This window comes from Gossypium hirsutum, chromosome D11 (assembly GCF_007990345.1).
Source record: "Gossypium hirsutum isolate 1008001.06 chromosome D11, Gossypium_hirsutum_v2.1, whole genome shotgun sequence".
Lineage (NCBI taxonomy): Eukaryota > Viridiplantae > Streptophyta > Magnoliopsida > Malvales > Malvaceae > Gossypium > Gossypium hirsutum.
Window position 1 is genome coordinate 63,556,742 of NC_053447.1, and position 21,705 is coordinate 63,578,446.

At 30.0% G+C, this 21,705-nt stretch overlaps 2 protein-coding genes and 2 long non-coding RNA genes across 30 annotated transcripts; 3 read left to right on the plus strand and 1 right to left on the minus strand.

The window, feature by feature from the left end:
* Window positions 1-2,720: 2,720 nt before the first annotated feature.
* Window positions 2,721-6,912, plus strand: LOC107929695 (nardilysin-like). Of its 25 annotated transcripts, none has more exons than XR_001692880.2 (8): window positions 2,721-2,877; window positions 3,065-3,126; window positions 3,205-3,249; window positions 3,490-3,549; window positions 3,666-3,785; window positions 4,171-4,404; window positions 6,064-6,267; window positions 6,626-6,912. XR_001692880.2 is itself a non-coding variant. In XM_016861191.2 (8 exons), exons 5-8 carry the CDS (start codon window positions 3,659-3,661, stop codon window positions 6,706-6,708), a joined length of 579 nt encoding a protein of 192 aa, XP_016716680.1. In that variant the 5' UTR covers window positions 2,721-2,877; window positions 3,065-3,126; window positions 3,205-3,249; window positions 3,490-3,549; window positions 3,630-3,658; the 3' UTR covers window positions 6,709-6,912. The 25 variants fall into 25 exon arrangements, 13 of the variants coding, with proteins under 13 accessions (XP_016716680.1, XP_016716688.1, XP_040960750.1 ...); XR_001692881.2 differs by having other exon boundaries at window positions 6,667-6,912; XR_005920749.1 differs by having other exon boundaries at window positions 6,674-6,912.
* Window positions 6,913-8,917: 2,005 nt separating this feature from the next.
* Window positions 8,918-11,076, plus strand: LOC107929775 (uncharacterized). The gene is made up of 3 exons (XR_001692892.2): window positions 8,918-8,981; window positions 9,455-9,540; window positions 10,843-11,076. It is a non-coding gene; the product is annotated as an uncharacterized lncRNA (long non-coding RNA).
* A 4,435-nt stretch (window positions 11,077-15,511) lies between these two features.
* Window positions 15,512-17,479, plus strand: LOC107929750 ((+)-delta-cadinene synthase isozyme XC14-like). Its single transcript, XM_016861257.2, has 3 exons — window positions 15,512-15,718; window positions 15,878-16,142; window positions 17,070-17,479. Exons 1-3 carry the CDS (start codon window positions 15,602-15,604, stop codon window positions 17,477-17,479), a joined length of 792 nt encoding a protein of 263 aa, XP_016716746.2. The 5' UTR covers window positions 15,512-15,601.
* Window positions 17,480-18,099: 620 nt separating this feature from the next.
* LOC107929808 (uncharacterized) lies at window positions 18,100-21,509 on the minus strand. Of its 3 annotated transcripts, XR_005920755.1 has the most exons (5): window positions 21,300-21,507; window positions 21,129-21,203; window positions 20,317-20,352; window positions 19,016-19,060; window positions 18,100-18,654 (listed from the first exon to the last, which is right to left on the minus strand). It is a non-coding gene; the product is annotated as an uncharacterized lncRNA (long non-coding RNA). The 3 variants fall into 3 exon arrangements; XR_005920754.1 differs by having other exon boundaries at window positions 21,129-21,509; XR_005920756.1 differs by having other exon boundaries at window positions 19,016-19,068; window positions 21,129-21,508.
* Between the last annotated feature and the right edge of the window lie 196 nt (window positions 21,510-21,705).

Here is a 21,705-nt window from a genome sequence, read left to right on the forward strand (position 1 = left end):
CAAAGGTTCACTGTGATCAAATGATTTATTTTTATTTCGAACTTCATTTAATTCAAAAAAATATAAATTCATTTCCAAGTAATTTTACATTTTCATTTTGGAGGAAACCACATTTATTTCCAAATTATTTCAATTATTTATTTTTATTTTCATTTTAGAAAAAACTATAATTATTTCCAAATGTTTTTCATTTCCCCATTTCTATTCATTTGGTTCAACGTGCAATTCATTTCTAGTTTCAACAAGCTAATAGAGGAACCGATTGGACATATACAATTAGGGATAAAATGATTTATAATTAAGTTTTAGATTTTCACCTATTAATTATAGACTCATTTATTCATGAAGTCATTCAACTACAATATCGTGATTGAGCTTTCCCTAACAACATACCATTACAAAAGTAACTCGATTAGTGTTTGTCCAATGACTTGTCATGAGTTTGTTACCCTCATAGGATATCCTTAATCTTTTTGGGATAATATTTATTCTCCTAATATGATTCTATTTTATCTCATAGTAACCATTATATCTTCCTTTATGAAAATTCACTTACTATATTAAATAGTGATCAATACATTCATCATAAAGATGAATGACTCATAGTCACGTTTACTTTTGATGAATCATGTAATGCAAATGAGAGACTATCATTTCCCCATGTCTCAAGCTATGAATTCCTCTATTGTGAATGGCGCTACATATTGCAGAAGTTGTATATCCAACACACCATCTTTCGGTTCCTTATCTATTTAAGCCTAGGCTTTTACTTACATCAAAGTATATGGGTCATGCATAGATAGTTTGTAATCCACTTAGGATTTAGGTGTGCCCACTACACTAAAATAGGCTTTTAGTGGCATTTTTAGCGGCATTTAGATAAAAAACGCCGCTAAAAATCGAGCATTAGTGGCATTTTTAAAAAAGCGCCGCTAAAAATAAGCATTAGCGGCGTTTTTTAGAAAAGAGCCGCAAAAAACCTAAGGCCAACGACATCGTTTTTGACCTTTCGAGGATTTAGCGGCATTTTTGGAAAAGCGCCGCTAATGCTTGGGATTTAGCGGCATTTTTGAAAAAGCGCCGCAAAAACATTTTATATGTCTATTTACTATTTAATTTGTTTATTTATATTAATTAACATTCAATTTATTTTTAATTGAATATTTTTTAAAAATGGATAAATTTGAAATAATGACACGTAGAAATAATTTGTTTATTTATAAGAAACATAGAAAAATATTTGTTAAAAATGGAAAAATTAAAATACTATAATTTAAAATAATTTTAAAATTTTTGGGTACATGACTGATTGATTTTTAATTTATATATTAAATAATTTCATATATAATTGTAAAAGATACGATAGTATTAATTTTAAAATATTTAATTAATTATCATTATAGTTTAGGGTTTAATATATATGGTTTAGGGTATATGGTTTAGTGTATATGGTTAATTTAGGATTTAAGGCCGGTTTAGGAGTTACAATTTTAAAGTTTATAGATTATGGAATTAGGGATTATGGATTAGGGATTCTGGTTTAAGGGTTGTGATTTAGGGGTAGGGGTTAGAGATTAAGAGATAAGGATTAATTTAGGGTTTATGGATTCGATGTCAGGTTAGGGTTTAGATGAATTAGTGTGTTTTAATTATATTAAATAATGTTTATGGGTTATGGGTTAGGGGTTAAGGGTTGGGGTTAGTAGTTAGGGGTTAGGGGTTAGTGATTTAGGGTTTACAGATTCGGGGTCGGGATAAGGTTTAAGGTTTAGATTAATTAGTATTTTTTTAATTTATATATCAATTAAGTTCTTATATAATTGTAAAAGAGGGGTTAGGGGTTTAAGGTTTATGTTTTATGATTTAGGGTTTAGGAGATAGGGGTTAGGGATTAGATTAATTGGTGTTTTTTAATTTATATATTTAAATATTAGATTTAAGAAAAAACATTGATAAATAAATAAATAAAAGTAACAGATTGATATGGATAGGTAACTATTTATTAATAAATAAATAAATAAAAACAAAATAATAGTAATTATATTTTAGTTAGAAAAAAATATCTCTAATAAAATAGAGATTAGATCGGAAAAGAATAAATTAAAATCATGATTAACGTCTAAATCTTTAATAGAAATTCGATATGTGAGAGATTGATTGCTTACATTAGATAATTCTAACTTAATAATTAATTACAGTCATTTTATCATTTGTTTTCTTATTAAAATATAAAATATTTATTTTGAGAGTACTTAGTTTTTTATTTTATAAAAAATCAATTTATAAAAAAGAGTAATAATAAATGTTTTATAAAATTACTTAACTAATAATTTTTAGCAGACAAAATAAAATTTTTTTAGCATAGCAAAACAGTGTCGTTTTATTCCAAATGAAATAATTTTTTGCAGCGTTTTTCATAAAAACGCCGCAAAAGGTAAGCAATAGCGGCGTTTTTCTAAAAAACGCCACAAAAATTAATTTTACTTTAAAAAAATAGCTCCATTTTTTATAACAAAACAGTATCATTTTATTTCAAATTAAATAAATTTTGCGGCGTTATGAAAAACGCCGCAAAATGTAAGTAATAACGGCGTTTTTATAAAAAAACGCCACAAAAAAATTTACTCTAAAACAATAGCCCCATTTTATACTGAAATAATTTTTTGCGGCGTTTTTTTATAAAAACGCCACAAAATTCATTTTACTTAAAAAATTGGCGCTGATTTTTCCCCTTTCCCCCCTAAACGAAAAAAAATCCCAAAATTCCCCCTAGAATGGAATCAAGTGGGAAGTGTAGGAAAAAAGTAGTTGAAAGTTTTGAGTTTTGCTTCGTTGATTTTCTTTTTGTTTCACATTTTCCTACTGACCAAACAAAGGGTAAAGATAGAATGTTATTTTCCTCATTTTCTTTTCGTTTTCTTTTGTTTTGTTCTACAATTTTCAAGTTATTCTTGGGTCTCATAGTTTTCTACTTTTACTCTTTTACTAAGATTAAATTCCATCAGGATTATTGTTTCCTCTAATAGATCTAGCATATCGATTTGATTAAGCTTCTTTGTTTCAGCGCTTGAGAAGCTGTTAAAAGATCATGCTGGAAAACATGTGACTGGAGATGAAGTTTCCATGGTTAGTTTCGTTCTCTCCTGTTTATACATGCCTTTGAATTAATGTGGTTTGATTTTATTTTATTTTTATTTTTTTGAGGGGGTGCTTCCTGCAGCAATATGTGATTAAGAAAATGTAAATCAGGTATCATCTAGATGCCATTCTGCCCCTGAACTATATATGCCTTTGGATTTTAGATGAATTAATGAGTTAGCCATAGATCTAAGTTCTGTTTGGCTTAGCTAATATCATCTTCTGTTGCTTGTTATGAAACCCTTTTAGAAGTTCACTCCTAATGTACTGTAGAATAAGAAATATCTGAAACTATTTATTTTAAAATGTTCTGAATAATACATAAATATGGCCTGTTGACTTTGTTTGCAGGCAGATCTGTTTCTAGCACCACAGATTCTGGCTGGGATTGAACGATTCAATGTTGACATGGTAATCTGCTTATTCCATTAACTACTAGTTTCTGCATCCAATTGATATTTGTTCACTTTTAACTCATTTATGTCTACTGGCATGAAAATGGGAATTTTCCTTGTCTTAAATGGAAGGAAACAAGAAGAGCCTGGTTGATGCTATTGAGAAAGGGATTGATCTATGCAAACAAATACTAGAACTGTATAATGATTATTACCATGGCGGACTGATGAAGTTAGTGGTAATTGGTGGTGGTAAGTTACTTTGTTGTGATTCTCTAGATTTGTGGCCATTGTTTACTCTCTCTTTCTAGTCTCTGAGGGCAACAGTGCTTTTAACTTGGATGGCATTTATTTTCACTGCCTCTTTTTTCCTCCATTTCTGTCCAAAATTTTGTTTTATTTTTCATATCCATTTTACCTTGTTTAGACAGCTGATTTTTTAACTAATTTTTTTAAGTTTATAACTTTTCCATGAAAAGCTTAAACATACTTAAGCATTTTATTCTAGTTTTTTGAAGGAATTTCAGTGCTTATTGTACATATGTCAGTTGGAAGAAAATTATGGTGTAATTGTTATCTAAATTATTTGTTTACATCTTTAATAGCATAATCATGATAATACTTCTTGATGGTGCAGAGTCTTTGGATGTACTTCAGCACTGGGTTGTTGAATTATTTTCTGACGTCAGACAAGGTTCTCAAGGAAAGCCAGAGTTTAAGGTGGCAGGTCCTGTCTGGAGAGCTGGTAAACTTTACAGGTTAGAGGCAGTTAAGGATGTCCATATCCTTGAATTAAGGTGGGCACTGCCTTGTCTTTTGCAAGCATATCTGCAGAAACCAGAAGATTATCTGGCTCATCTTCTTGGCCATGGTATGTAATTCTGTGTTATCCTAATGCTTAAGTAGTACGTTGCTCATGGAAATAATAATAACAAAGAAAAGGATGCATGTGCAAATATGAAGAAAATGTGAATTGTCCAGTTTTGATGCCTTAAAAGTAATAAGTTATTCTTGATTTGCCTGTAAATGTGGATGCTATTTTTCATTTGCTTCAATTTCTATGCTTGCTTATATGCATATATGCATGTCCATCGTCAGTCTGTGTTCCTTTTAATCATTGATGGATTCAGGGTCGATGTTTCTTATTTTGGCTTTTTCAAGTTTTAATCCATTGATTGATGTTTGTAAGCAAGTATTTCTTGGTTTTAGTTGTTGCACTTAATTTCTTATTTCATATCTTAAGTTACTGGCTTTATTCACAAATATTTGTTTGGCAAGTGGTGAAGTTTTATGACTTTGTTTCTTGTTTTTAAATAAATATACTTATGGGACACCCATGTCACACATACTTTTGTTCAACTTAATAATCATGTATGAAAGCTTATCTTTTGATGTTTAATTCATCTTTTTGTGTGCAATGTTGCATGTCATGACATTGAAGTCGATGTTGGAGTGTTCAAGAGTAGCAAGTTATGTTACTACATCTTATAGAATTGTTTTGTTTTTTCTTTTTCTTTTGAAATTAGAGTTTCTGCAGTAATTTATTCTTTTATAATAAATATTCTCTAAAAAGGTAAATGGATAGTCATAAAAACTGTTTTATTCTTATTAGCAAGAAGTGAACTCCCGACCTAATGATTAAGATATTGTTTGGTTTTTTATCATAAAAATTTTGCTCTCAATTCAATAGATGGAATACATGTGGACATCGGACGGTTTGGATTAAGTTGCTTCAATTTTTGTATTATTTTAAATATATCAAGTGAGTTATATTTAAGTATTTTAATACTTGATTTGGGAAATTATGAATATGATTGAGCTACTTTTGTTTATATTTATAATTTTATTATTTAAAAAATTTTAATTTAAATTAAAATTAAGTATTAAAAAGTTGAATTTGAGATTGGGAATTGAACTTCAGCTAATTACAATTAGCTATGAGTTTAATGAAGTAAACTTGAGAAATTTTAACTTTTATTTTGATTTAAAATTAGAATTTAAAAATAAAATTCAAAATTACAATTTTGCATTGAGCTTGAGTCATGTAATGTCAGCCTTTCATTTCTCGCCTTAGTTACGACCCAGCAACAAAGTTTTTTTTTAGAAAATAAGGCAATGTTTTGATAAATTGGAAAAATGAAGTTTTGGTATGCTATGGTCTACATTAGTTTCCTCTTGCTTATTTGGACTTTGAATGTACATTTCTGGTAACTTTTGTTTATGATTTATCAGGATAAGAAAAGAATATTTTGTTTCTTCCTTTTACTGTTTTATGTTTATGGTAGATGTAATGGGACTTGCGAGTGCATGATGTTAAAATTTAGTCACAGATTGACAATTATACTAACATCAATTGAATTAAAATTTAGTCGGCATATATGAATAAAAAAGTTTGACTTGCGAGTGCATGATGTTAAAATTTTTGATAAATGATCATTTATTTTGCCAAGAAATTTGGTCAGAAGTGAGCGTTTTGATTTTTAAATCTTTTTAGCGTTTTGAATTTTAGGAATTATATATATATAAACAGATAATATTACGGTTGCCCGATGACTCAGAAGTGAGCGATGAACTATGGGATGAGGTGATAGAGTTAATGAAATTTCGGGTGGTGGACAAGGTTCTGTTAATTCGTACGCTTGCAGTCCGGGCGCTTTCACGATTTGTAAATGATTCTGAAAATAGCGACATTCTTGATTTATTTCTCGAAGTCCTTCCATTGGAGCAGAACTCGGTCAGTGTGTAAACCTATATATTGCTTCTGTTGTCTCGATGAGTTACGTGATTTGTTATTGTTCCTATTCTCTTGGCTCTAATTTTTTTGGTTCAAAACTTGATGTCTAAGTGTATGCTTGAGTATTTGGCAATCAATCCTGTGAAATAGTTTCTAGTTAAGGTGGCATAGAAGCATATAGTCCAGGCATAATCTGTTCTTGCAATTTATGATTGTTTTTTGGTTTCTCCTCTCCACAAATTGTCTAATGTATTTGGCAGAATGAGATACATGCATTTCTTTATGTGGATGGGTAACCTATATCTTTGATTTGAGGCATAGTTTGATGATAGCATAACTTATTGCTGAAGTTATACAGCCACGTTGTTTGCATGCTGATGACCAGTTTTGACGTTTAAGATTTCAGAATTGAGATGGATTTCCAGCTTGGAGGATGTATAGAGCCTGGAGAAGTTTATGATAAATAATGTGCTTGTTGTTGCACTTATATTAAATATTGTACCCTTTTTGCAAAATTGTTGTATTTTGATATATCTTTAAGATTAAGGAACTATACTAAATGCGGTCACAAAACTTATGTAATTCTAATATAGAATGTAAACAATTTTCTTATGTAATTCTAATATAGAATGTATCTTGTTTTAATTTTCTTAATTTAAATTCATTAATTTTTATATTTAGCTTTAAGTTAAAATTTTAATAGAAATTTCAAAAATAAATATTATTTAATTAAAAATTTTTAAAGTCATGTTTTTAGCGGATTTGTGAAAAAGCGTCGCCAAAGGTCATTAGTGGCATTTTTTGGCAGAAGCGCCGCAAAAGGTCATGATCTTTAGCGGCGTTAATGGGAAAAGTGTTGCTAAAGGTCATGATCTTTTAGCAGCGTTTGTAATAAAAGCATCGTTAAAGGTCCTGACCTTTAGCGGCGTTTGTAAGAAAAGCGCCGCTAAAGGTCTTGACCTTTAGCGGCGTTTGTAAGAAAAGCACCGCTAAAGGTCCTAGCCTTTAACGGCGTTTGTGCGAAAAGCGCCGCTAAAAGTCATGACCTTTAGCTGCGTTTGTTTCTAAAAACACCGCAAAAGTTAGCGACGTTGTCAACAGCGGCGTTTTTTGCGGCGTTTGTGAAAGCGCCGCTAAAGACCAAAAAAAACGCCGCTAAAAACCTGTTTTGGTGTAGTGGCCACACTATGAACATCAAAAGTGAATAAATCCATAAACGGATTCAAGATCTATTCTTTTTTGGTCCAGTCTGATGTATTGTCAGACTAGTCAGTAACATTATGTCTCTATCTTCTAGGAGTCATCTGCTCCGATGCCCAAAACAAAGCGTCTCCTCAATTAGACTTGAAAAACGAAATATTAATCTTTCAATCAGTTTTCTCATTTTTTATTAGACTAAGGACATGTTTAGGTTTGTATACAAATATAATTTATCTTTTTATATTACAATCCAACCACGTAATACCGCTTAGTACTAGTTTAAACATTAGACAACCGGTGAGGAACATTTGCTTCTATTTTGCTTTTTGTGCAAAAACCACATGAGAAAAATTATACAAAGTATATTAATGCAACCAATGAATTTGTTTTATTAACTAACCTATTCAAAAAAATTATAAGTTCACAAATGAATATATTACACTCAAGGCACCAGATCCAATAATCTCTCACTTGCTCTACTGACGTAGATGAGTCATATTCCACATTCACATACTTCTCACGTGTTTCTAAAAGCTCTTGGCTAGTGGAGTCTTGATAAACGTGTTATAGTATGCCCAAAGACCAATCATGAGATAATTGTAATTACATACTTGTTTTACATTGTTTATTAGTATAAGGCATTGCCATTATTATTTCAGTTTCTTTTTCTATGTATATAAATAAACTAAATATTGATAAAGTCCTAAGAAAATATGATTATTCTTAAAAGCTCCTTTAGTCAAGTATCATTGTGGGCTTGGACAACAATAATGTATTGAGACTAATGTGTAGTTGATTAATGATAAAGTGTTTTCATTGACATATGGATCTCAATCTTAATACATGAGTATGTGCTAGTGAGCAGCATATTGGACTAACCCGCTATGAGTATGTTTCTTAGATTATTATGTAATAGTCACAATACTACTCATAGTGATAGCTATGTGTATGATCCTTAGGCTTGAGATCATCATTGTCCCAACAATGTGAGTCGTATAATTTGATACAGTCAAACGTCTACTGTAACAAGTTGTGTAACAGCCCAATTTTGACCCTAATCGGACATAGTGGTTTTGGGACCACGAATCCGAGTCAAAAAATATTTTAATATTTTTTTAGTGTCTATTGCATGTTAAGTTATTTGTGTGAAAATTTCGTGTGAAAATTTGATCGTTTGAAAGCTCAATTCGATAAAAAGGGTTTTATCGCGTAAAATAAAAATTTAGAGGTTAAATTTTAAAAGCACCTATTTGTTGTTGTCTTTTTAAGTGGGAGGTCTAAAGATGCAATTAGACCAAGAAATAGTTAGTGGGTGGCATATGACATCATTGTCCTTAATATATATGTTATATATATTTATTATAATAAGGTTAATTTAGTAAATTAGTAAATTATATCATATAATTAAAATAAGTAAAGAAAACATGAAAGCATTCTTCATCTTTGTCGAATATTAACCTTGGAGAACTCATCTATGGCTTCCTAGGGTTTCGGCATTTCTATTGTAGATTAAGGTATGTCTTGGTTTCGGTTTTTGAGAATTTTTATGTTTTTGAGATCGTTGTTTTGTGTACTACAAGACCCATGCTTGAATTTTTGTAATTGTTGATTATTTTGTGTTTTTCCATTGATGATAATTTATGATTTGTGATATTAGTTGATGAAATATGAAAGATAGGTGTTAGATTAATATGTTTTGTCTTTGAATTTTTGGTGAAATTGAGTAAATAGGGCTAAATTGTGAAAATAAATTTTTGAGGGACTAAAATGTGAAATAAAAGAAATGTGTGGACTTGTATGAAGTCTATGAAACATTCGGCCCTAGCATAGTGTGGGCAAATTTTGTGTATTTTGTGTTTTATGCTATAGAGACTAAATTGCAAAAAGTGTAAATGTCAGGGGAAAAATGATAATTTTTCCAATTATGTGTTTTTTGACTAAATTGAATGTGATAATATTTAAACGATCTCATTTTGAATATATTTAGATCAAGAACCAAAGAAATCGGAGTTAGATCGGGGAAAAGCTAAAGTCGCCGAATAATCGTCCGATTTTGATTTTTCATCGTCCGAGGTAAGTCAATTAGCAAGTAAATGTTTTCTAAACTGAATCTATATACATGTATTTATCATGAATATGATTAGCTAGAACTTAAAATGTGTAAATTGAATGAAACCTTGTAATTTTCCTATATGATAGCCGATTATAGGAATTTTAATTTAGCTGGGTTGATATTAATGATTTAAGTTATATGTATCTTAGCTAAATATGCTTTTAAGTTTCAATGATTTGAAATTAATAGTGGAATAAATATACATAGACACGTAAATCAAATGTAAGGTTATATTTCTTTGGGTTGAATTTAAGGTGATGAGTTATAAATGTTTAAATTAGAAGTATAATATAAGTTCTTGAGTTAAAATTTATTTTATGAATTACATATGTTTAAAGGTATGAGGTTCGAATACAAATATGTATGCATATAATCAAGTTATTGAGTTGGGAATTAATGTATGAATTTTATAATTGTAGGGAGATTCGAACATATATGTATGCATTTAATCAAGTTATTGAGTTGGAAATTAAAGTATGTTTCTTATATTCATAGAGAGGTTCGAATATAGAGATTATAAAATCCATTGAGCTGAATTAAATGTTTTTGAGTTATATTTAAATGGTTTGGATGTATGTTTACTATGAAAAATCGAATATAATTCAATGTTATGAATATACGGATATTGAGTAAGACTTATGTAATTATAAAGATCTTTAAGAAAGATCATATTTGTTTCTGAAACTCTTAGGCTTTGTGCCTAGCAGGCTTAACACCGGTGAAATATTTCGGACTATACGTCTAGCAAGCTTAACGCCGGTGAAAAATTTCGGACTATATGTCTAGCAGGCTTAATGCCAGTGTTTTGAATTAGGCTTCTAGCCTAGCAGGCTATGTGCCGGTGAATTTGTTCAAAATATCTGTTTAGAAAGTTCTTGTCGATGAAATATTAGATGCAGTTGGATATGTGAATGAATTTTATCAGCAAGCATGTATTAGTTAAATAAATGAATGGAAATAAGGTAAGTTGTCTATTCGAAATGAAATATCATAAGTGTTTGTAATATTATAAATTGGCTTAGTTGATAACTAAGCTACCATAATGAAGGCTTATATGTATTTTTATATGAATGAATTAAGGTATGTTTAGATTAGTAGAAAGGTATATGGAATTAAATGTGTATCCAAGAGACATATATTATCTTTAAAAATAAGTTAATTACTCTTTTATTTTTATTAGTTAAATTTTATCTATGCTATTGACTTACTAAGCTTTTAAATGCTTACTATATGTATTTGTGTCTGTTTAATTTGTCTTACAGATTTTGAGGTGGTTACGAGCTTGGGATCGTCAGTAAAGTTTATCACACTATCGGATAATTAAGGTATTTTAAGCTGAAATTTTTCCTTGAGACTATGGCATGTATAGACTAGTTTGAAATTGTTTCTCTTGAGAGTAAATATGTATTAAAGCCATGCGGATGTGGCTTAATTAGTTTGTTATAATCGGTTTTGGTTTGAATGATAATTTATGCACATTTTGGTTTGGTTTGGCATTATAAGAAATATGTAAGCTAAATAAATAATGTGTGTATGGTTTATTCGAACTAGGTTTGAGCTTAATAATTATATATTATGTTGTAAGCTAAATAAATAATGTGTGTATGGTTTATTCGAACTAGGTTTGAGCTTAATAATTATATATCATGTTAATAGGTGGAAGTGTGCATTGTTTTAGAGTTGAATTTGGTTTTGAATGCTAATGAAGAATTAAATTTGTGAATTAGAATTCTATATGAAAGTATATATGTTAAAATTGAGGTATGAAATGCATTTTTATAAGGTGATGAAATGAAAACTTTTATAAATAATATATGTATAATTAATTACTTATGGGTATATGCAGTTTTAGTATTTATATATATTTTTGTGTGTATAAGATATGCTAAATCGATATAGACATATATACTTCCAGTTACAAGTATGAAGATATAGGTTTAATATATGTCGATTACACATAAAAATATCTACATTCGATCATACCTGGATAAATTGATTTTGGTTGTTTTAACCTTGTTTAAATTTGAATAAGTTCATTAATTTAGCATTTATAAGTACAAAAATGCAAATTTGATATAATGTGATTTATATTTATACTTATGATATTAAATGAGTTTAGAACATTTTGTACATTTGCGTAGTGATGACTATGGTTTATATACATATGCATTATCATAATGTTATTTGTAAGTTTAAAATTTAATAGATGTAATTGTGTTATTTTGAATTCAACAAGTATAGAATTTGACTTATTATTTATATGCAAGATATTTAAATTAAGTGATGAATATGTATTTCTTTAAGTCACTTTGTGAATTATGATTTTGTATTTATTTGTATTCAATTGTGCTATGTTTTGGTAATGCCTCGTAACCTTAATCCGACGATGGATACGGGTTAGGGGTGTTACAAGTTATCAAATCAAGACTTCTTGTAACTTGGGTAGCAATGATACATTGCTAGATACCACTCATTGTTTGTAATGTTCAAAACGTTCTAGTACTACTACCAACATTACAAGAGCTTACAGAGTCACACCTTATAGTTGAAGTGAACAGAATCCAAATACATTTGGTATTATATTTAGCTATCACATGAATTAAATTAATTGTTGAATTAATTTAATTCGAAAATTAATTTAATTCGATAATTAAATATTAAACAGATTATATGTACAAACTTGCTGTACACAAACAGAGAGCATACATAAAATTACTATATGAATTTGATTCATACAAAATATTAATTATATATATATATTACTAAAATTATTGATATAAACAGTTATAATAATTTCGGTCAAAATATAAAATGACATGGAAAGTGATATTCTTTTGGAAAGAATATAATTTTTTTTTACTTTCCATTTGTTTCTCTAATAATAAGGGAATAATCCCGTTTTTATTTTTCTAAGATATGATATCAAAGAAAATAAAAAGGAAATGAATCTCTCAATGTGTTAGGGTTACCAAGAAAAAAAAAGGGTCTAGCAACCGTTCTTGAAATTCTCTCTGAAAAGTTCAAGAGATTTTTGTTGTTTGTTCTTTGACTGAGTGGATTATGTAGAGGTTGGGATGTTTTCGTTGTGGCTTGGAATTGACATCAAAACAACTTCACCCTTTCATCGTTTTTCAGTTAATAAGGTATATCTTCAACCTTATTTCAACCCGTTTCATTCCTCGTACATGTATATGATACTTTCGATCAATATGTTTTGTCCTTTTGTGGTTTCTTATCTCCTTGGTATTAGCTATTGCAACTGTAAGGAGTTGAAGTTCTTCAAATGTGCTATATGCATCATATATGTAGTCCGTAATTGATGTCAGGTCTATCAATTTTGTTAATATCTGTCTAGCAAAAGAGTATTACACTCCTAATATCCAAAAGTAACATTCCACCACTCTATTTCGTGCAAAAGGAAACCTTGTCACAAAATTTAAATCTTTCCACCACCTGAAACAAAACCCACGTTAGCCTTATTTAGCCCTTTCAAATTAGGATAAACAATTAATGTTGAAGGAGTAATATATTTTCTTGAGCGCTTGCTTAGCTCTTCCTTGTGTGAAATTTGTAACAAGCTGAAATCCAACTCAGCAAACTTCAACAGCATATTGTCATGTGAAGCATTCTCTCCATAAATGGAAATGAGTCGTCTTGCCTCCAACCTTGGCAAGCTCTTGCGGTTGGGCCGGTATAGAGCATGGGAGACTGAGGCTGAAAGAGGATATTCGATAGTGCCAGCAGCTTTTTCTAAACCTAGATGAGTGGTGATGAAAGCAAGGGCTTCTTCGAGAATATCTTCTCCATGCACACATAAATGTGCGGCTTCTCCATAAATGCACGCAGGGTCTGGACTCGGCACGTACGGAGGCGAAGGCGCACGTACAAGGGCAGGGGCTGGCATGGAGCGGCTACACATGCGCAGGCGCAACACGTGGGAGGAAAAGGCTTGGTGGTTGCAGCGCTGGTTGGGGCTGATGCTAGGGTTTCCCCTTCTGTTGTAATCGGGGTTTGGGCTAGACTAATTTGGGCTTTAGGGTTTTAATTCTTATTGGGTCATTTGGGCCATTGTAATTTTGGGTTTAAATTTTCTGTAAATGGACTGTACTAATTGGATCTTTATTTATGTGATATATTATTTTTATATATATGGGTTTTAATAGTTGGGCTTGGGCCGGGCAAAAAAGGGCCTATTACAAATCCTTGAGTTGAAGAAGGAAGCTTTGATGAAGACGTTTCTTTAGCTAGTAAGTATGTTGGAAACACTACAAAATGAGATGAATTGGCGTGAGCCGAAGAGCTCCAATGTTCTGGTATTTATAGAATCTTCTCCTATGTGGTAACAACAAAATAATACTAATTATTAATTATGGTGATATTTATTTAATTTTATTTATTTTATCATCCCATTAAGAGTGTGTTGAAATCCATTGGATGATTAAATGAACGTATAAACTATTCTAGTAATTATATGCTCTAAAAATATTTCTTTCATACAGTGCAATTATATCCTAATTTGTTTTTTTATTCGTGAGATACATGTACTGATTTAATATATTAATAAAAAAATTTAGTATATAATATTTTAAAATATTTCTATTTACGTACATCGAAAAAAAATGAAAGTAAGAATAAAAAATGATATGTCAAAAATAAAGAAATGAGAATACTATTCTTTAAAATAATTTTGTATAATAGTTATGGATATTTATATAGGTTTATTTTAGAATTTTTAAAAAATTAAAAATTTATATATCTTGCTATCTTAAATTTTAATTAAATAATACTTTATGATCATTTTTAAATTTAATGAAATAATTTTAAATAAATTTTAAATTAAATCATAAGAATGATTTTTTTTAAATATCCAATGATAAAAAATTTAAATATTAATTCTAATTAAATAATGTTTATATTTATGGTAATATAATTTATTTTTATAATATTTTTTTTTCTTACCTAAAGAATTTAGATAAAATTTTAAAATCTAACCTTTTCAAATTTTACTTATAATTTTCAATTTTATTTATTTAAAATTATTAAAAAATAATTAAATAAGTTGTACACATCAAATTTTGGTTTTAAGACCTTATGGTATATGATTTGTAATATATATAATATATATACTATTAGAGAAATTTAAAAAAAAAACTAATTTAAAACTTGAATGCAAATTATTTATCACTTCACTTGTGATTCTGTAACACCTCCAACCCGGTCTAGGAGTTTCGGCTAAGTCGAAGGCGTTACATTTGATCATCGAAGTGCTCCTGTAAAGCCATACTTTTTTCTCAAATGGATTATATGAAAATTGTTCTTTTTTTTTTAGAAAAAATATTCATTAATTTAAACCAACTTTAATTAAAAATTCATTACAATATTATTGAAGTGTAATTTTGAGAAAACGGCCAGGTTTTAAAAAGTTTTTATAAAAACATTTAAGTATTTATAAAGAAGCAAGAAATATTTAAGGTGATAGCTTTCTAAACCGAAAAGCATGCAAGTATCAGAGTTTAGGTAAACCTTATGTTTTAAAATAAACAAGTTAAACAATTTCAAGCCTAAGTTATACAAACAAGAAAAATACTTAATAATTACAATCTCAAAATAACAATAACGGAAAACGAGCTATTAATCTGAGGTTCCTCTGATACCATTCTGACCTTAACAAACATTAACTTTACTAACGTGGACATATGCATAAAAGTCAAATCAAAGATTAATTATTTTTTATTTTTTAAAATTTTTAAAAAAAATTATAATATATTTCTAAGTTTTACAATTTTTTAAAATAATTTTAACAACTTTCTCTTCTTCTTTTTGTTTTTTTTTTTTGGATCTTTTAAAAAAAAGTAATTAATAAGGCATTATGCCAATTGACTTTTACCGGAACCTACTGTTCAATTTCAAGATGTCATGCTGAGCAAGTTCTATAAATAGTTCAACATAGGAGCTCTTTGCCTCACACCAATTCATCTCATTTCGTAGTGTTTCCAACATACAGAATTACTATCTAACAAAATGTCTTCATCAAAGCTTCCTTCTTCAACTCATGGATCCATGTCCAACCAGAAGCGTCCCACAGCCAAGTTTCATCCTAGCCTTTGGGGGGATATTTTCCTTTCATCTCCAACAACGGTAAAGAGATTAGATACATACCTGTGTTTTCACACGAGTAAATATCAGTCGTTAATATATTGTTTAGCTTAAATAACATATAGACAAGTGTTTGCACATGAGCAAATATGTTTTCGTGTTTATATTGATTTCGTATTGTACTACATTACAATTTTGCAGAACGTTGATGCTAAAACTAAACTACAACATGAAGAACTGAAAGAAGAAGTAAGGAGGATGATTAAGGGAGTGATGGATGATGAGTTGCTCTACAAATTTCGTTTAATTGATACAATCAAACGGTTGGGTGTGAGTTACCATTTTGAAAGAGAGATAGTGGAAGTATTGCTCAATATTTATGAGCATGACTATAAGGATGACCAAACTCTCGAGACTACTTCTCTTCAATTTCGATTGCTTAGAGAAGGATTGGGTGCTCCTTGTGGTGAGTCCATTTTCCTTCTCATTTTTCACGTTAAATCTTGTTTTTTTTATTGCTTTAACTGCTAATTAGGGTCAACAAAATAATTTAACTGTTTTGATTACAAAAATTGTCCAGCTCCTTCACTAGTAACTTGAATCGATGATCCAAGCCAATCAAAATTGTTAAAAAATAAAATGAATTTTTAAAATTTTTAAATTTTTCCTCTATAATTCAACACAAATAAATATTCAATTCAATACTCCAGATCAAAATCTATATTATTTTTGCTTAAAATCCATATAAAAGTAATTGCATGTAATTATTTTCCTATAATAATAAATTATAATGGTGATAACCACGATGAAAATCGCTGTCATATTGTGCATCTTATTTTTTTTCTTCGATTTATTTTTCTCTTTTTCCTACAAAACTTTGTTGTTGAGAGTTTAAATTTTAGATTTAATTTCTCTATATTACAATGATTAATATAATAATATTTTATTGGGCTGAGTTAAATACTGACATATCATCCACATATATGTCACATCAATAAACTTAACAAATATAAACGTGTCCATTCATTTTGGGTTGATTTGAAAAAAAAATTAAGAACTAAAATAAAAAAAATTAAATAAAGGACCAAAATGACTTTTTTTTATAAAGTTTGAGGGCAAAAAAAAAATCATTATGCCTAAGTCTTACATAGTCCTACAATGGTTTTTTTTTTTAAATTTTAATTTACATAGTCTTACATAGTCCTAAGAACTTGAATAGATGATCCAACCTAATCAAAATTGTTAAAAAATAAAATAAATTTTTTGAAATTTTCACTCTATAATATAACACAAATAAATAATCAATCCAATACTCTAGATCGAAGATCCATATTAGATTTAATTTCTCTATATTACAATGATTAATATAATAATATTTTATTGGGTTGATTAGAATGGTTCCACAAGTTCAAAGATGATGATGGAATCTTTAACATGTCCTTAACAAGTGATGTGAAAGGTTTACTCGAATTATATGAAGCTTCACATTTACGTGTGCATGGGGAAGATATACTTGAAGAAGCGCTTGGTTTCACTACCACTCATCTAGGTTTAGCCAAAGCTTCTGGCACTATCGAATATCCCCTTTCAGCCTTAGTCTCCCATGCTCTATACCAATCCATCCGCAAGGGCTTGCCAAGGTTGGAGGCTAGGCGATTCATTTCCATTTACCAAGGCAATGCTTCACATAACGAAACGCTGTTTAAGTTTGCAGAGTTGGATTTCAACTTGTTACAAATTTCACACAAGGAAGAGCTAAGCAAGATCTCAAGGCAATATCACTACACCAAAATAGGTTTTTAGCGGCGTTTTGTTATGAAGCGCCGCTAAAAGAATTTGCGACGTTTTTGAAAGCGCCGCAAAAAACGCCGCTATTGTCAACGCCGCTATAGATCAGGACCTTTAGCGGCGCTTTTCCAAAAACGCCGCTATAGATCAGGACCTTTAGCGGCGCTTTTTACAAAAACGCCGCTATAGATTAGGATCTTTAGCGGCGCTTTTTACAAAAATGCCGCTATAGATCAGGACCTTTAGCGACGCATCTTTCACAAACGCCGCTATAGCTCAAGACCTTTAGCGGCACTTTTTTCACAAACGCCGCTATAGCTTAAGACATTTAGCGACGCTTTGATTACAAACGCCGCTAAAAGTACCATTCTTTTAAAAAACATTTAAAAATATTAAATATTAAAATCAAACCTTATTAATATCAAAAATTAATTAGTATTAAATATATACTTTTAGTCAAAAAGATAGTATTTAATCATATAATAAATTATTTTTTTAGTCAAAATATTGAAAAATCATGTTAAATTACAAGTTCAAAATTTCAAGTTCAAATAGTGCAACTAATTGATTGCAAAAAAAAAAAGCACAAGTTCAAAATGTACAGTAATAAACTTGAAAATTTATAGACTAAAATGGAAATTCAAAAACCCTCTGAAATTAGACTGAAATGGGTTTACTACATCCACTGTTTACTACATGAGTTTATTGCTTCTATAAACTCAAATTAGACATTGTTGAGGAAATATAACACATTCTGATAATACCATTGATAGCTACAACTGCTTTCTCCAACTCCAGCCTTGGCATATTTTTCATTCATTGATCGTGCAGAACCTATGACTAACTTCATGCTGGGCACTGTTCATCTCAAATCATAAATTACAAAGCCTGCCTTCAACATGAAATAAGAAAAATATAGCATGATGAATTTCCTTTACTCAATTTCGTACTGATCCAAGAATGAAGCTACAAAAGGATGTTCAGATCCCTATCCTGAAATGAGGATTAAAGAGAGTGATAAGACAATTAACTCTTTCCAGGTAAGTTAAATACAATACAAAATCAATGCCTCTTTCTAGGACCCTCAGCTGCAGCTTTCACATCCTTTGAACTGGAACCACCCTTATTGTTATTAAGCATGAGCGACCTAATGAGTATGTTTTGTTGGTCTGTCTTTATGTGCTGGCTCTCTGGATATACATGGAAGAGTAAATTGTCTAGCTTGTGAACAAGAACAAATCTCGAAGCAGTTTTCTTGCACTCTTCTTATTATCTTGGGGAATCCACAAGATAACAAGCAGATAATTGCATGCATGTACAAATTATAAAATAAGAGGCTATAAACAAAGCTATTGGATGTTTACTTTCTTGCATTTATGTATAAACCAAAAATCAATAACATACAACATTAAAATCAAATTATAATAGCAATTTAATCACTATTAAACACTGATACATTAAAAAGTGCATTATCAATTCAAGACATAAGTAAAGAATATGTTTCCCTCAAGACATATTGAAAGTCCAAGATAAGTTGAAGTTTACAGTTACCTGGAGGAGAAGTATTGTGCTCACAAATATAAACTCGCATCCCCCCTGCAAAACTTTGCAAATAAACAAAACAATTTTGATCCAACGGAGAATATAGGTAATTGCAGTAATTCATGATTATTTTTGCAATATATGCAAAATATTGCAGCACTGTAGATGATTGCAATAATTCAAGCTACACAGTCACCCAACAAGTTTCCCTCTAGATGCCTAACCAAGTTGATTCGCTCTTTAACCAAATAAGAAACTCTTCTTAGCTTGTTTCGATAGGCATATTATATTATATGAATGGAATTGGAAAATAGGTTATATTTTTCTATATGTTTCAGGAAGATTCTTTGAGAGAAATAGCATGAAATACTTAAAGAGTTCCAATGATAGATGGAAACAAAAGCAGGGCAATAAAAGAAGCTAAGTGGGTACGGGGCTCCACTGTCTTACTATCTTCCAGGATCCTGATGTGCGACGCTTTTGTGTGGCAAGATAGAGTTAAGGTAATTGTTAAAGAAAATAAATACAGAGAGATAATACAAAAAGCTATTCTTTGAGAAGTATCTAAACTCCATTGACACACAGAACACATGGGGAAATTGATGTAGGCTGAAGAGAGGAGCACAGGACATTCTAAAGAAAGACCATAACATGTCCAAAATCCAAACATAAAGGATAAGACCTCCAGTGCCAGACTAGCAATTTCTTAATCCTTCATTACTTAACAGATGAAAGGAACAATCATAAAGCGTGCTTACAAGAGAATGCTAAACAGGCAAACATGACACTGTATTTAATTAGTACATTCAAGTGTTTGGTACCCAAAACTCACGGGAAACTATCCCAAACCGAAACTAAGAATTTTACTAAAGACAACTGATAATAGCAACTCCAAGATATTTATGGATCAATATAGAGCATAGCCAATAAAAACCTTACTTCTGCAAATAAATTTCCTTTACTCAATTTCGTACCAATTAAATCTGAAATGAAAACTCCAAAACCCGATGCTTAGCTCAAGTAATTCATGTAATTATCCTTTCAAGGTGGCACCGAGAAAGTCCGAAATTTGAATCCAGAAGTCTACAATTCTTCCTATATCCAGACTTAGTTTTTTTCTTAATAAAAATGAATAATAATAAACCTTCAACTCCATTTTTGGCACATTAACTTAGCTAAAATTTCTCATACATATAACTAAACATTCAAGTTCCTTAAGAAAATTCACTAATTCTACAAAAAAAGAACAACTTAAAACCGACAGAACAAAAATACAATAAAGGCAATAAAAAAGGTTAAATTCTTATTACCTCTTGTAACCCAAGATAGTTCCTCTTACGTAGAGTCTGCAATAAGGAAGTTAAAAAACATGGAGATACGACTTATTATCAACAATTGTAAATAATAGAAAATGTGAGCAGTTAACAATGAAATGCTGGGAAGCTCAAAAACTCATGAAGACAAATTTTGACATCAACAAGGAGAACAAGTTAACGAACCAAATTAAAATCTTAACTCTGGCAGATATTAGATTCAGATACATGAATTTTCCAATTTTCTTCTAATAAGATATTATTAGATAATACAATATGTAAAGCTTTTCCATTGCATAATTCAATTCGAATTCGCATTCTACTTAGACTAATACCATGGCTCTAAACTCAATAATGGGAATTAAGCGATTCTTTTTCTTCTATAAACACAGTAAGAGCTATATCTAACTTACAATAGATTCATCCATTGCTGCAACTCTACTTTCTAGCTTTGAAACATATCTAACTTTAGTCATAAATGTAAAGATCTACCAATATTAAACCGTGAAGCCTTATTATTAAGTCGCCAAAAATCAAAAGGAAAAAAAACACAATAAATCAAGATACATTTCCAGTCGTAATAATTACAGAAAACAGAAACAATTGGGTTGAATATTGAGGACAAACTTGGAATCATCTGTTAATCTACCATCGTAAGTAAACCGAGACAAAAGAACCTATCATGTGACGAACTAACAAAGAGTAACAAGAGTACCAAGCAAGAAGAACAAATTATAATCCTAGCTTCGAACAAGAGTACCAAAGTTTCAGGAAAACATAAATTATAATCCTAATACAGAAACACTCACAAAAATTCCAAGAATGAAAATCCAAGTTCATGGTTCCATTAGATCTGACTACCACAAAGCTCGGCACTTTCCTCACTGAACCAAAACAGTATTCAAAAACAATTTTTTAAAAAAAAAATCTGAAATGAAATGAAAAATGAAAAAAGAACAATGAACTGGAGAAGGATCTACGAGGAGAAAAAATAAAATTTTTGGAATCGAAAGATGGCAGCCCTTGGATTTGCACTTGCAGCGGCGAATGTAAAAAGGAAACTGAAATTTATTTAAAACAAAATGGAATTAAATTAAACAAGGAAGAGTGAAATTTATACGAGAGAAGGAGCAAGACAACTAGGCGGAGAAATTTTAAAAGTGAAATTAGGGGTTTCAGGGGGAATTTTGGGCGCAAAGTGAAATTATTTTTTGCGGCGTTTTTAATAAAAATACCGGTATTGAAAAATTTAAATTCTTCAATTGAAACGGTGTCGTTTTGAGAAATTTTAATACGGCGTTTTTTTGTTGAAAATGTCGCTAAAGCTCTCATATTTTTTATATTCAATTATTGTATCTTTCATATAAATTTTACATAAAGAATAAT